Here is a 16,495-nt window from a genome sequence, read left to right as displayed (position 1 = left end):
GTTGTGAGTTGTGATGTAAATTAGCCCCACTGTTGTGTCACTGTGGGGTCGAAGTGCAGAATGTCTCATTTTCAGAAATAAGCAAATTACAAGAGATGTGTTTGTTTAATCTCATGCTCGATGGGTGTGGCACTCCAGAGATCCTATTTGTATGCAAGCCCAATTGTCCATAATAGTCTTGTCTTTATTAGTCTTTATTTCCAATTGGAAGTTAAAATAAAGTACAGTCGTGTCATAAGATACGAGTGATTCCACTTATGACTTTTTTTTTTTTTTTGCCGTTTTTTGCTTTGGCTTGTGAGCGCACACTTGGGATACAAGCACTGTGACAGTGAGCTCAACACACTTTACAATAAGCAGCACTTTGGCAAATAGGGAACTATTCATCAAAAATGAGGCTTCAAGCTGTTTACTGCCACTTCCAGTTGAATTGGTACATTGGTACACAAACGCATTATAAAGTCATATGAACAGGCAATATAACAGTACTCTGGCATTTACTCTTCAACCTCTGAAAAACAAGTTATAATGGCAATATTGTAATGCATGCACCACACTGCCACTCAGAGGTCAAGTCGTGCACTGCAGTTACTTTATGTAACCCATGAGTTAATAATAATAATAAATGGGTCAGTTTTTCCTCATACTATTGCTGATTATTCTTCTCTGTGTAATATCACTTGATCTTTTCCAACATTCCATACTCCAAAATAAGTAAATTATGTATGATCGTTGCTGAAATCTGATCGGACCGATATCTGTGTCGGCCAAAACTCAAGGCTGCATTATCGGTATCGGATCGGAAGTGGAAAAAGTTGAATCGGGACATCCCTAGTTACAAGCATGTTCACCGAAATTTGTATCTGAATGCACCGCAGTATATAATTGTGACTACTATTACCTTGTGCTGAAATCCATTAGCAATGACTTTATGAATTTGAATTCCTGTTTAATCATGCTGATATTGCCTTCTGCAGTCGAATATTGTTGTGTAGCCCTTTGTTTTGGTAGTTTTTTTTTTGTATGTACCTGCCTGTGTGTGTGTGTGTGTGTGTGTGTGTGTATTTGCATCATGAGTCTGTATGTGTGGGTTAATGAAGAACACTAAATGAAATCCTTTATTGTGTTTGATATAATGTCAGCTTCCATTAGGGAACCTGGCGCTGGGACTGATTGCGAGTCTATCGGGGCCAGGAAGGGAGCGTGTCGTTTGGAGGTGGTGTGTGCGTGTTTGTGCATGTATGTGTGTGTATCTGCATGCATGTGCGCACGCCCCAGAGCGGTGCCGAGGCACCGAGGAGTGTGTTCCCTAATTATAAAATCATTAGCAGGTGTCCGGAGGAGATATGAATATGACTGTAATCTGTCTCCACCCGTGATTGAGCGCTTGTCACACTCAAATGTCAAACCTTTCCGAGTCAGCCTGTTGAGAAATCGTTCGGTGTAGCAAACACACTCGCTCACACCACGCCCCCCCCCCCCCCCCCAACCAACACTCTACCCCACCCACCACATACAACAACCTTCCCAAATGTTTAAGAAACATTCTTTCGTCAAAATACCCAAATGGTCAAGAATGACTATTACTATTTACACAGGCTATTTCTTGTCTTGCTGAAATGAGCATACAGTGTGTGTACCGTACTCCATATACTGCTTGGCCAATGGCAATCTTTTGTTACCACGGTGACCGGTGGCAGAGCGGGACCCTTGCGACTGGAATCGAGTCCCGAGTGTGGGGGAAGAAAAGTAAGTGCCCATAAAAACAATAAAGCATTTTAACTTCACAAAGCACCACTTCATACACTACATCCATGTTTGCCAATGGTTAAATCTCACACACACTAATCAGTGCAGCAGCAAATAAATGTCACAAAAAGTATTTTTGTACAGCTCTGGAAAAAATTTAAGCGGTGATTGCAATTGAAATTCAAAATCTTAATTATTATTTTTTTTTCAATCTGTCAGTATAAACTCTGACAGTAGTACATTAGGAAATAATCTGAATATAATAAGACGTTTCTAGTCCAATCTTGTACCTCTAATATGATTTTTAAGAAATCACCAAGCCTAAGGAAAAACAACCAATCCGAGATGAATGGTGTGGTCACATAGGTGTCAATCATTTGCTGTTCATCTTTGTCTTGTCAGTCCACAGAATATTTTTCCAAGTGTCTTGGGGATCAGCAAGATGTTTCCTGGCAAATGTGAGATGAGTCTTTTGTGGTCTTTTTTTTTTTTTTTTGTCAGCAGTGATTTTTGCCTCAGGACTCTGCCATGGATGCCATTTTGGCCCACTTCCATTTGAGTCGTGAACCCTGAACTTAACGTAGGCCAGTGAGGCCTGCAGTTGTTTGGCTGTTGTTCTCTGTTCTTTTGTCACTTCCTGGATGAGTCGTTGCACTCTTGGAGTAATTTTGGTTGGCCGACCACTGCTTCAAAGGTTCACCACTGTTCCTGGTTGTCCCCATTTCTGGATTATCTGACCGTGGTTCACTGGAGTCCAAAAACCTTGGCAATGTCTTTTTTACTTTTTCCAGACTGATATATTAAAATCACTTTATTTGGTCTTGAATTTTGTGTCTTGATGCACCTTTTTTTTGAAAGAGCTTTTAGCCAACTTCACTTGCCGGGGGTGTGGCCAGCTAAATTAACCCAGCTTTCCAAAAGCGGTGCTTAATCAGTTAACTCGTGATTTAAGCAGGGTAACAATTGCTTTTTCACATACGGCCAGATAGGTTTGGATTTCTTTTCACTTAATAAAATCATTCACAAACTGCATTTTATATTTACGTGGGTTGTCTTTGTGCGATATTGTAATTTGGTAGATGGTCTGGAAAATGTGAGATAATTACGCAACAAAAATCAGAACTCAGGAAGGGAGCAAATACTTTTTTTCTTTTTTATGACAGTGTCTGTGTCAGACGTTTTTCATTGTTGTTTTACAGTAGTGCCTAACTCATGCCGAGTCTATTTCCTTTCACCTACAAAAACAACTAAACCGCAATAGACAGCTAGTCAGATAAACAAGCAAACAAACAGGAAACGTAAGCCTGGCAAGGAGTCATATTGTGATCAAGAGGAGAGGGTCGCTTCCTACGGCAACAGTAGGAATCTTACCTGTGCTGCTGCTGCTTTTGCTGAAATCTGAAATTGGCGAGGGCAGACTGCAGATGGTGGGGTAGGGCGGGGGGGGGTGCATTCAGAAAGATGGAGATAAGGCACCGGGAGGTGGACAGATGGAGCAAACAGGGAAGAGATAACGTTGTATCATAAAGAAAAAGTGATGTAAGGGAAAGCGGGCCGGGGATCATCACCTGGGCCCTCAGTATTTGTCTGCTGTTTGGAGTTTGCGAGTCCACTCGGCATGATGGATTTAATTTATTGATAGCGTGCTGTGTGCCACTGGGAATTTGCCAGGCTTTGTGTGGATTTTATTCGTGTGTGTGTTGTAGACTGCGCTTTACATAAAAAGTGTTTAACCCAGACTCTCAGCCCATAGAGACCACGCACCGAGTGCAGCAAATGGCCAAGCTGTTGCCGTCATAACAACCTGTATTTATATTCTATTTCTAACTGCCAAACAAGTATGAAGAGAAGTTATAATAACTCAAATAAAGTAACTTATGGAGATGTCTAACTAGATTGCAGAGCGATACTGTCACCTTGTGGCGTGTCATAGGTATTGCTGGATTGAATAGCACCTTGTGTTTGTTATTTTATTAATGCAGTAAACTACCAGCTGTTTTCAAAGCGGTTACCTTTATTGCCAACCGTTTTAGATTGATTTTGATTGATCTTTCAAGACCCCCAGAATATTGTGTTCCGTGACACAATACCAGAGGAAAAAAAGATTGTTTCTAGCTTTTTCTGTTCTTTTGTAATGAGCAGTAGAACATGGGTTTTGGGTTTGTTTCTGAGTAACAAAAACTTTTTGGGTGAAACAAAAAATGTATCGTAGGAACAGTGACTTTGGCGCTAATATTACTTTGTCTCATGACACCAACTATTTTTAAAAAAATAATTTAAAAAATAAAAAGAGACTGATAAAGGGCTTCTGATGGCAAAATAATAATTTACAAATCTACGACTAAGAAACGCGCTGTGAGCGACACCGACTCACCGGATTGCTCGAGCGTGGCTTTTTATTATTTAATTTTTTTTTCCATGCCGTTTGCCGTTGACTCCATGAACTGCGTCATGTTTTCTCACGTTCGCAACACACACTTTCTCCTAACTCCTGTGATACATATAGATACTGTTTATACCATATACTCTGAGAGTGAGATGACTCAAATTTTTCAACTACCAGCATGTCGGCATTTCTTTTCCTCATAATGTAACAAGCAGAGATACACCCCCTAATCTTTATCCACTAAGGATAAATATTTAATTTGATTTGTGATTTGAGTGACAAGGAATGAATTAAACTTGTAAGTTCAAGGTTATTATTTGCTCAAACTTGGCGTTAACGTACAGGAAGTGGCTGTGAATAACGAGATGCCGGACCAGTAGTGAGTTTGGACTCTTTGGAAGTGAGGCACCAGTCTAAGCAGGACGGGAGCTGTACATCAATCCTGCTGGCAGACACAACAGCAGTGCCACAGTCTCTCTCTCTCCCAGCCTGTCTCTAATCGTCCTTTGCGGAAGCTATTTTTAGTACCCGGCAGCCACCGACTCCGCCATGCCCTACCGCACTCGCTACCCATCTCAATCTCCCCTCCTCTGAATTCATCCCCTTCATGTCTCCCCGACCTCAACCGCCGTTCTGACCCGGCGACTGAACCCGATATAGTCCTTGAGTGAGCCGTTCTGATGGCCACGCTCGCATCCCGTTCCCCTCCCGGCAACCTCCTCCTTCATCTCATCAGAGCCGGGAAGATTTGGCGACGTCTTCCGAGACGTGTTGTCTGCGGTCTTTTTTAACAATTTTATTTTATTTTAGTTTTTATTTCCCGCGACCGCCATCCACAGGCCACTCTGCCCCACATTTAGTGCCGTTGGGGAGTTTCGAACATGCGACAGCGGAGAATAAATGCATTTATGCACGCGCGAAACACACGTAGGACAAAGTGGGAGGGAAAAGCCAGAATTCAGATGAAGTCTACCCTCATCGGACCGTGACCACCAGACAACCTCCGCCTCTCGCGGTGCCCTTCAAGTCGTCAGTTGCCAGCCCTTCCCCCTGTAAAGTGGACACCATTGCAGGCAAACAACCTTCAAGCAGCTTAACAGGGCTTTGGGCGCTGATTACGTCATGTATTCAGTAACCACAACTGTCTTTTTCTAGAGATTCTATCACCAATTCTGACACCATAGAACAGAAACGAGAGGCTACTACAAGACGAGGGACCTCGGTTTAGCACGTGCTGGACATACGACGTTTCAAGGTTACAAACGGTGCGTGTTAAACTAGTTATATAGTTTTAGTTATTCTCACGCAGCGGTGTAAGAATACATTCGGTTACCGCCATACTTACTGTTTTTCATTTGATTGTTTTTATGGCCCTGTAAAGAATATTTGAGCTATTCCCAGATTACATGTGAGTTCCTATTGGATGCCCAGGAAGTGATGTCATCTTCCAACCTATCCATGACATGCTGTTCTATCCATGAGCTCACCTTACATGTTTGCATTTTTGTTGCACATGAACATTAGCGCGTGAAGCTTTGACTTGAATTTCGAGCAAAGTTGTGTTAAGCATACAGACGCGGGATCTTCACCCAACCTGAAAGCCTTGGTTATTACTGTATGTAAATTACAACCAGTATCACGTAACAATGGGGCAGAAATGTTGAACGTGTCGCTTACAGACACATTTTCAGAAATCGGCAACGAAGAAAAGATTGACTTGATTGTTTAATTTCACACTTAATGGGTGGCAGACACTCCAGAGAACCAACTATGTATAAAAGACATCAATTTTCCCTAATATGTCCAAAAGTGTTGTGCTTTATTTCCCATCAAACGTCTTATCACTGCGTCACATGACATGTTTGTTTCAAACACTCTACAAACATGTGTGCCACATTGCATTGGCAAACACATTCCATCCTTTTAGCAGCTCCCTCACATCACACTACTCCTCCTGTGTTCTGTGATGCTGATTATATTCTCGCATGTGTGACAGAATATAACTTAGCCTCTTTCTCCTTCTCCTTGCCTACCCACTGCCAGGAGTCGGGGCGGATATACAGTAGGCGCTGCTATATCTCCTCTCATCAGCCTGTCTTTTCACTCTTTTCTGCACAGGAGAATGCCATTTCATACTACGATTCCAAAGCGGATTCAGACTATGTGAGTACACAATGGAACGTTCTAACCCCCCTCTCACCCCAAGTCTGCCTGCCTGCCTCCCAAAGCCTACCGAGCAAGCGAACCCCACCCCCTCCCCCCGGCCTTCCTGCGTCTCGTAACCCGACACCCCCGTCAGCGAGGGCTGTCTCTGTATGTTAGTACGGTGACGGCGCTCGGTGGCGAGCTGCTGTGGCAGAACCACGGCTAGCCCGACGTGCATGTGACTCCAGCTGTCCTCCCCCGGTCTTTAATTCCGAGGGGTTCCGTGTGGGTGGTAGCTGACCTTAACTCTGCGCTCATGGAGATGCCTCCAAACGATCAGGCATTGGTTTTAGACCGTTGAAATTCAATTGGAAAGTCGAGACTGTGGCTTATTTTTGTTTTTGTAGCTCATTTTGTAGAAAAAATGAGCTACAAACACATATTTCTATTTCTACATATTTTAAGTAAAAATGAGCTTGAAACAACGGAAAATTGTCTAAAAACAAATTTCTTTTTTACATAATGAATCTAATTATAGAGATAAGCCAAAAATCTGCAAATCTGCTTTTTAATCAAGATGAGACAGGTTTAAAAAACAAAAAAAACAAAAAAAAAAACGGGAAGTTACAGCAAAAAGGAGACTGGAGTTAGTTTGTGTCATTTCTCGCTGGTATCCTCAAGGCAAGGAAACATCTGCTTTTTATTCAAAAGGATACTAAGGCATTTATGAAACGCGATGCTGCAGCAAAGAGGACACTGTGGAGTTGGTTTATTTTTGTTATTTCTAGACATGTATCCTGAAATGTTACAGTAACCTTGGCAATTACGAATCTGCTTCTTATTCAACCGGAGACTGAGGGGCAAACATTAAAACGGAAAACCACAGTAAAGGTGACACTGACTGTGGAGTCAGCATTGTGTTTTTGTCATTTCTAGCCGTGCATTCTCAAACGTTACAATAATGTGGACGTCTGGAACCAGCTCCCCCCAGGTGGAGCACAAGAGCGGCAATAAAACAGGTCGCTGCAGCAAAGTGGAGACTGTGGAGTTAGTTTTTTTTTTGTCATTTCTAGCCCTGCATTGTCAAATGTTACAATAACATGGCAATGAAAAATCTGCTTTTTATCCAAGAGGAGATTGAGGGCTGCAATAAATCGAGCCACTGCGGGGTTGGCTTTATACACCATATTTTTTTTTTTTTTTTTTTTTACACATTTCTTGCAAAGTATCCTCAAATATTTCCATCCAGAGTATCCACCATGTGGCTGGTGTAGGAATTGCTGGCACTGCCGTATTTCGAAGAAACCCAAAGATGGTCGGACGGAGATGAGCAGGAGTGTGCGAAAGGGGAGGTGAAGGAGCAATAAATCACACTGCGATATTCTTTTCGCACACGCCACTCCTTTGACTAATGGCACGACACTTTAGGGCCTGTCAGCACGTCTAATTGGAGCGCATCAGTTATCATTAACGCGGCGCACACTCAGGGCGAGGCACCCGCGACTCTCACTTTACTGACCCCGCCTTCACCCAAAGTTAGCGGGGAAAAAGTCACGCGGAGGTCGTGAAAATCGGAGCGGCCCGCCAAGTGAAAATGCCAGCCCTGCCAATTAAGGCTCCACCAGTGGGATAAAATTGAATTCAGGTGATTGTCAGGTAGGTTTCTATCAAAGTATCCCTGCACTCTTTACCCTTCCTATTGCTCCTTTTGTCACTTTACTCTATATTGCTTGATCAATTTTAACAGGATATTTGATGAAGCTTGTGATGGTCATATATTCAAATATGTCTCAATCTATTTGAATATCTTGGACAACCTAATTTATTTCCTTTGTTCAATTCCAAATAGTGAAACTTCAAGATCAATTAAAAGGCCACCTGATTTCTATGTTAAAAAAAATGTTGGATTGTTTCTTGTGTGGTATTCTACTTTATTTCGATGGTGAATTTAGGGTTCTGTAAGGTATAGTGATCACAATTATTCAAGTAAAATCATGAAACATTTAACTGTGGAGTTAATCTGAGTTTTACTTTTTGAATTGAGCTACTGAAATTAATTGACACAATATTGGAATGTATTGAGATGCATCCTTAATAATGTCTTCTGTATACAGTCAACCAAGAATGCATATTAATTATGCCAATATTTCTGAGGATGTTTGTGCACTGTGCACTAAAGTATTAAGCATATAGGATTTACCTTAAATAAATGTTTTCGTCTGATTTTTTTTCTGGGGAGGTTTTTGAACATTTCTCCTGTATAGATCACTGATATTGATTTCAAGACAGGTTTTGATAATTAGTTTCCCAGATGAGTCTTTTTGCCAGATGAGTCTGAATTGCAGTTGTTTAACATTATTAAGCAAGTCATAATTAAGCATAAGGGAGAAAACGTCGCACTGTTAATTTGTGCGAGTCAAAGAGCAAATGGGTTGAGATCAAGGCTTATTAAGGAAACCATTAGTCAGCTTTGCCGCCCTCGTGTGACTGTATTTTGAGTAATCCCCCCCCCTAAAGAAAAAAATAAAGATTGTAAAAAAATAGTTGTTTTGTTCAATAAAATACCCATTATTATAGATGCTAATATTGTTGATGGGGCAGGATGGCTCAGGTGCTAGAGTGGTCGTCTCCTAACCCATCGGTTCTGGGTTTGATCCTGAGCCCATGACCATGTCAAAGTGTCCTGGAGCAAGATACTTAAACCCCCAAGTTGCTCCTGATGATGCGTCACCAGTAGGTGAATAGGGAGACAGTGATGCGCTTTGAGTATCTTGAAGGTAGAAAAGCGCTGTCCAAGTAAAAATCCCATTTTACCTATGATTAGGGAAAAATCATATTCATAGCGAATTGCATTGACATAAAAAAAAAAACCACACCAAAACAAACAAAAGTTCTCAAAAACTGAGCTGGGAGGAAAAAAACATTTCTTATCCAACATATTGTACTGATTTTATCATACAGACTTTACACTTAAATCTACTTTGAGGGCAGCCATCACATCTAATGACATTTCACATTTGGTTATTCAGATTTTATTCAACATTTTTACAGACTTTTTCCACAATTGCAAAAGAGCATGTTAATACATACTGAAAGCAATGTTCTCCCCCCAGCCTGTGTTTTCTCCTTAAGCGGGGTACACACATACACATTTTTTCAATGTGAGAGTCCGCACACATGGTGTTCTTACTGCTCTTATAGTGTGTGTGGTATATTGGAGATTACCAAAAACAACACACCACACGTGCAGTTTAACCGTATCTCCACAGACAATCACGAGTCACCTCCCCCTAACGAGATGTCCGTCGAAGTACCAAGACTGACCTATAAGAGGCAGTATGGTGCCACGGGGCAGCCAGACAAGCCAAAAGATACAAAGAAGAAGAAATAGAAAACGATATGCTAACTGTTAGCTTATCTAGTATTTACATTGCGGTGGCAAACGCTTCTCCTCGTCATTTTTATTCTGCTGAATGACTTGTGAGAATCATTATACAAAAACTCAACACAACCACTTCCTTTGCTTCCTTACTAGCTATCGACACGTTTCACAACACAACTACGGAGTCCGTGGATTGGCCGAACGCTATGTTGATTTGCCATCATAAATATTGAACGTTTAGTATTTACGATTGTTGGCCTCAACGGTTTTCAGAGGAGATCGGGGAGGAGAATTCACTCAACACGGGATAATCTAAAATCTTCTAATCTCCTTGCTGAATTTAATCGGAAGGACAATGCTACAATTTGGCCCAGTTATCAGTATGTGTGTACACCACTTTATTCACGCAGACATATGAAGGCTCATGCGTGACACACACTTTAGGTCAACCCCTGTTAACCGAAGGCAGGAAGGGAAGACTTTTCCAAATGTCATCTCTGGCCTCTTCAGCCATTAATGAATCCTCGAGAGCGAGGAGATAAAAATGAACCAATTGGGTAATGATTCGCGCAAAACAGCTGGTGGGTGGTTGAAGAAAATGAAAAAAAATCAGTCTTTGCTGTCTGCATTTATTCAGTTGCTGATTAGAAACTGCCTTAATTAATTAAGATTGGGGCTCTTCTGAAGAAAGAATGAAAGGGGGGGGGCGACGCTCCTCCTTGTCTGATGTTGACAGAATTAATGTCAAGCTGCGCAATCAACAAATATCTTGGTGCTGATGTTGTTAACCTATTCCCTTGACTCCCACTGAGATCATTTTTCGTTTATGAAAAAACATCTACGATATAGAGAGCCTGAATAAAAACGTATCAAAACGCACTTTTAAGTATTGATTAGCGCCTGTTCTCGCTCGCTCGCACAGTTCTCCAAATAAGAGACAAAGCGTGCTTGCTTCAAGACGTTTGTCATTCTGTCGAAGTTCACTATAAGACTGACATATAACTTAAAAGAGACTGAAACATTGTATATTTAAACACCAAAATGTTCAACATTGACCAACTGCTACTTAACACACAGAGAGCAGCAACACATACAAACAGATCCTACACTGGCTTTTTCACTGTGGTGCTTTTTTTTTTCTAGCGTGACCGTCAAAGAGAAGTTGCAGGAGTTGCTGTCGCTTGTGGTTGTTGTTGGTCGTTCATGGCCACTTTGAGACATTTCTTCGGGTGACTTTATTTGGGGACGTCCCCCGGGCTCGTCCCAACAACAGCATGAAATTGCGTTTTAATAGACAATTAAAGCGGACCCATCAATCACCGCCCCGGCGTGGACATGCGCTTCTTTTGATTTAATGAAGCCCGGAAAAAAAAACAACAACAGGTTTCATCATGTCAGATCCAATTAACCCAAGCTGCTTTATTAAAATATAAACAGTGTAATAATGTGCACAATTCATGCACCCAGGAAAACTTGCTTATGAAAAAAATGTTTTTCCTTTGTCAGAAAGCAGGAGGAATAATCCGATTTGTTTCCTCTTCGATATGCATTTGGTGTAAACAAATGAAGGCTAATGGAGGATGACTAATAATGAGAGTCTAGAAGCTGAGGGCGACTTGCGTTTGGGAGTGTATCAAAGTGCTCGAAGCGAAAGCACACACACATTTCATTAATCTTTGTTTAGTTAACATAGACCCGAGTGTGAAGCGACCTCCCACATCTTTGTTTTATGGGGTTTGATCTGTAAACGTCTCCTGCTGGGCTACTTTCTGTTCTCTCAGCGTATGTCTAACAAGCTGCATGATAAGAGCTGGGAGCAGGAAAAGTCAAATCACTTAAGAATCAGCTACTGTACAGACCTCCTGACATTTATTTAACAAGAAAGTGAATTAAATGTACAGAATGGATTTTTTTTTTTTTTTTTTTTGACCATTCAACAGTGGCTGTGCGAAAACATTTGAATATGAAAACCTGGATTTGGCAATTCTCAAATGGAGTACAACTGTATTCTTTGAGTTTGCTATTTTTATGATGTTATTTGTTATGAGGCGGCGTAGACTCCAAGCAAAAGCCAGTCTTTGCAGAAGCAGAGGCACAGATGGGCACCACCATGATGAACCATGGCAGAACGTGTTACCGTATTCACACGTACCCCCCCCCCCCCTCCCCCCCATTGGTCTCTCTGTTGTGTTGTGTTTGTATGCTGATTTTGTGTTGTGTGTGTGCAGACAGAGGACGGAGAAGAGGAAAATCCGCTGGAGAGCTCGTCTTCTCTGGAGCTGGAGTTTGTGGACGATCCCAATTTCAAAAACAAGGTCAACTACTCATCCAGCGCCGTGCAGATTCCGACCGACATCTACAAAGGCTGTAAGCATCCAAGCGCTCGTTATTAGCACTCTGCTCGATGCTTTAATGGAGACGGCCTGACTTTTAACTCTGTTCATTAACATGAAATTGCTCTGCTGTGTCATGGCAAAGAGAGATGCAAATCATAATGTTGACTTCCTTGCCTGTGAATTAACCCATGGGGTTAAAAACGATAAACGGGCTGCGTGACTTTTGCCATATGTGTTTTTTATTTTATTTTTTTATGAGGCCAAATGTGGACGGTTAAGTGTAAGTGCTCATCCAATTGCCTATTCGAATGGAACAAACAAAACCACAACAAATCATCATTCTGTGTCACTTACTTGTTAACTCCAACCACGTTCAAGCTACCTGGTACAGTATAACCAACCAGCTCCTAAATACAAATCAGTACCCTGCTAATGGTTACCAGCTACTAGCTCCAAATTGCTACTTTAAACTATTTTAGTGAGCTATTACTAGGTAGCAGCTTTCAGCTGAAAATTACTACCTACTAGTTATAGGCTACTAATAACAAAATACAGTGGTGCCTTGACTTGAGTTTAATTAGTTCTTTGACCAACCCTCATTTCTCAAATCATCTTTCCCCAATGAAATGAATGGAAATATCATAAATCATAAATGGTGTGTGGACCTGGGCCACCGGGGTCAGTATCATAAAAGCAGACATAATATATATTGTATGGTCTGTCTGCATGTGTTGCTACCATTTGTGTGCAAATACAAGTTGTTTAAATAATTATAAATGCAGTGACATTGATGATCGTTTCCTTAGCCCATCTATGGCGTTTTCCATTCCATTGCATTAAGCTAGCTGATTTCCGTAAGACAAAGATAATGAAGCTACTATCGAATAGAATGTTGCAAATGTGTATCCTCTGATCTTAAACATTAACATTCAATGTGTATTCCAATCAATACCGCAGCGCTCGTCTGCTTCAAGAGGCAACGTCATTGGATTAATGCTGTCGTAACTGTTACAACAGTGCATTTGTCTACATTTTAAGATGGCTCTTCACTCCTCAGATAATGGCGTATGTTAGCTTAGCTTTAGCCTACCGTCCTTTCTGCCTCCTAACATGATTGTATGTGACATACGCTCACTCACACTCGGTCTGCATAGACATGGGCTCAACTCTGTCATATTGATGCCCCTGCCTTTTAATGCAGCTGCCAAATGAACAAAAGGCAACACTTCCACCTGTCTGTTATAAACCTTTAACCTTTTTTTTTTTTCATCACTAAGAAAAAAAAAGAGAGAGAACATGCAGACTGACAGTCATTTTCCTCGTCATTTTGCTTTTGTCCGGGTCGTTGCCATCTTTGTGGTACAGGAATGTACGGCACCTGTCTGTGACAATGCCCCCCAGCTGTGTCTCCAGACACATCTTGTCAGAATGAGACAGTGGGGGGGCTGTGGGTGATTGGGGAAAGGGGGGCGGGGGTGTCGGAGGCCGCAGCTAACTCACAATAGAGCAATCAGGCCTACACATTGTTCCCGCAGCCATTTTGCAGCAGCTCTGCTTCCGCCGACTGAAGATATGAATCAAAGAATAAAGGCCTTTTGATTGAGCTTGCTGGTGACTTCAGGACTGGCTTAGCTTCTTCTCCGAGGGAGGGGGTTAAAAAAAATATATATATATATATATTTACGATTAATGTAGTTTGCTTTGCTCCCGTTGGGGCTTTCTGCTGTGCTGAGATTGTTAATTGGAGAATAGGGTATGGGCCAAGTCCATTATGAAGAGGCGTGCTCAAGTGTAGATTCTGACAGTACTGAAATGGTCATGGGAAAAAACAATGAGGCGTTCCAAAAAAGTCCTAGATTTCAACAAAACAACAAGAGGCTTAAACGTGTTACCTGCAAAATTAATGATTGTACAACTTAAAATTGTGCTGGGAACCACATGGAATTCGGGATCTGGATGAAATTGAAAGATCCGACACGAATGCAACAAATGGCAACCTGATGTGATGAGATTTCTGTGCCAGATTTGCATGGTTTTGCCACACCATTGCCTGAGTGTGAATGGTTGTTAGTTTACATGTGCCTTGCGGTTGGCTGGCAACCAGTCCAGGGGGACCCCGCCTCTCTTGCCAAAAGTCAGCTGGGATAGGCTCAGATTCACCCGCATCCCTAATGAGGACAACCGCTCGAGAAAACAGATGATTGGATAATTTGTGGCTGTAGTTAGCACGTCTGCCTCACAGTCGAGAGGTTCTTGATTTGAATCTCAGCTCCAGCCTTCCTGTGTGGGAGGGCTTTCTCCAAGTACTCTGACACCCCCCAATATTCCAAAAACATGCATGTTAGGTAAATTGAAGACTAAAATTTGTCCATAGGTGTTGAGTTGAGTACATTTTTAATGTTGTTAAATGTACCCTGCGATTGGCTAGCAACCAATCCAAGGTGTTACCCCACTTCTCTCACCAAAATCAGATGGGATAGGCTCCAGATTACCTATGATCTCAATGAGGACAAGGGATATGAGGTCTATCTTCGCTCTCTGCTCACCATGCATACCACCACCCACACGCTCCGTTCCAGCAGTTTTATTTACCTCTTTGTTTCGAAGGTCTGCAGTATTTATGGTTGATATTCTTTTCAATTTTCTGCCCCCAACGACTGAAAGACTGCCACAAATAATAAAACTCATCTCATTCATTCTAATATGATCTTTTAAAACTTCAAAAAGTGCAGTTAATGAAGGTTGTGTTTCCGACCTTGGTGGTTCCATTGTCCATCGATCTATTTTCTTTAGTGCTTCTCCTCATTTGGCTTTGTGGGTGAGCTGGAATCTACCCGAGCTGACTTTTGGCAAGAGAAGAGGGGTCTAGAAGTAGGCACACTCACATTTACAATTACAGCAAGAGTCTTCACTCTTCAGTTAATCAAATAAGCATCTTTGTAGAATGTAGCAAGCTCCACAAAGGAAGGCCGGAGCCGAGACTGTAACCAGGAACCTCAGAACTGTGCGGCAGATGATCTAAAAGCGAGGCACAGTGCTTCTGGTTCCATTGAACCGTTAAATAAATGAATAAATAAATAGTCAAGATGCTAAGCTAAGTCGTGAATGTGTCTACTGCCTTACACATTTGGCTAATGCACTGCGTAAATGGGCTGCTTTCCTGCACACAACAATATGAATTACCGGTCACAGGCAAATGGGCAAGTGTGACGATGGCCTCAGAGAGAGAGCGAGGGAGGGAGGTAGCGATTGAGGAAAAGATAAAGAATTGGAGGGAAGGAGAGTGAAACAGATGAGACACTTCAATAACAGAAACCATTTAGAGCAAGAGAATTCCCCCTCTCCTTTTTCTTTCATTGTGATCCTTCCAGAAGCTAAATGAGGCGGCGTACGCGTCCTGGTTTGATTTGTCTGCCAGGCCCCGTGTCCATTTATTGAGATGGAGAGTGTTCCCTGAGCGCAGTAATGAACCATTTTATGATTCATTATCCCGCCGCTCATTCCCGCTGCCGAGCCTGCAAACTTTCTAATTAGCTCAGGTCAAACATTCATAGTTTGCTTCTCGTCTTACTCGCTTACGACGGAGTGGACGCGGCGACGATAGACAAGTGCGAGAGACGGCTTTTATTTGCCCCACGGTGATTGTTGCAGACGCGGCCAGGAAACGACTACAGACAAGTGCTCTCCTAATATCATCTTGAAAATAATCATTGTGTAAATGCAGAACAATCACTGGCACTAATGTTAATGTGCCTCAAAAATGTCCATTTTCTTATTATTCTTTCACTTGTTTTTACTGCGGTTACAGCCAAAACAGTTTTGGATGCTTGAGCTTTTTCGTGATCTGATTAGACCCCAAATATTGAAAATGTTTTTTTTCTTTCTTTTTCTTTTTATTATTTTTTTAAAGAGGCTTCGCCTCTAATCACATATTAGTGTCTGATTGAATAGCTTTGTTGCTCACAGCCTCTAGTGGGCTTAGTTGCATCCATCTTTTCATTTGTAGTGTGTCCTCATTAGTGTTGTTGGGTAATCTAGACTCTTTACAAGGGGTGGCCCGATCCGATCTTTGAGATCGGAAATCAGTCCAATGTCAGCAAACAAATGAGTATCAGATCGGACTAGATCTAAAATCTCAGATTTTAGCACTCTTATGCAAGCAGTCCATTCTATGCTCCTCCAGAACTTGGCCGGATGGCATGCAGATTCCCCGTGACCACAACAACAGGTTGCTAAACTCTCATAACAAAATAATTACACTTCTTGAATGTTCAAATACATTACAGACTTTCTTCGTTTTTGTTCCCGAAATGCACCAGATCAAAGCTATCACACAATAAACGAAAAACACCATTGACGAGCCTACGAAAATTTGCATCAAATTACGGAATTTACTTTGCCTCTCAAAATAATGAATATTGGTACACAAATGTTGTATAACCACAAACAAACAGGCGATATGACAATACTCTCTGGCCTATATTCTTCAAACTCTGT

General features: G+C 41.8%; 1 protein-coding gene across 2 annotated transcripts in view; it reads left to right on the top strand.

Moving 5' to 3' along the window:
• Nucleotides 1-16,495, top strand: part of cacna2d2a (calcium channel, voltage-dependent, alpha 2/delta subunit 2a) — a 162,130-nt gene that overhangs the window by 95,413 nt on the left and 50,222 nt on the right. For both annotated transcript variants that reach the window (XM_061689129.1, XM_061689128.1), the window contains exons 5-6: nucleotides 6,254-6,298; nucleotides 11,891-12,029. In XM_061689129.1, coding sequence (XP_061545113.1) covers nucleotides 6,254-6,298; nucleotides 11,891-12,029 — 184 coding nt within the window. The remainder of the gene's footprint in view (nucleotides 1-6,253; nucleotides 6,299-11,890; nucleotides 12,030-16,495) is intronic.

The sequence above is a fragment of the Phycodurus eques genome, chromosome 10, assembly GCF_024500275.1.
Source record: "Phycodurus eques isolate BA_2022a chromosome 10, UOR_Pequ_1.1, whole genome shotgun sequence".
Taxonomy (NCBI): domain Eukaryota; kingdom Metazoa; phylum Chordata; class Actinopteri; order Syngnathiformes; family Syngnathidae; genus Phycodurus; species Phycodurus eques.
Note: the sequence above shows the minus strand (reverse complement) of the source record. Positions and strands in the feature narration are given on the sequence as shown.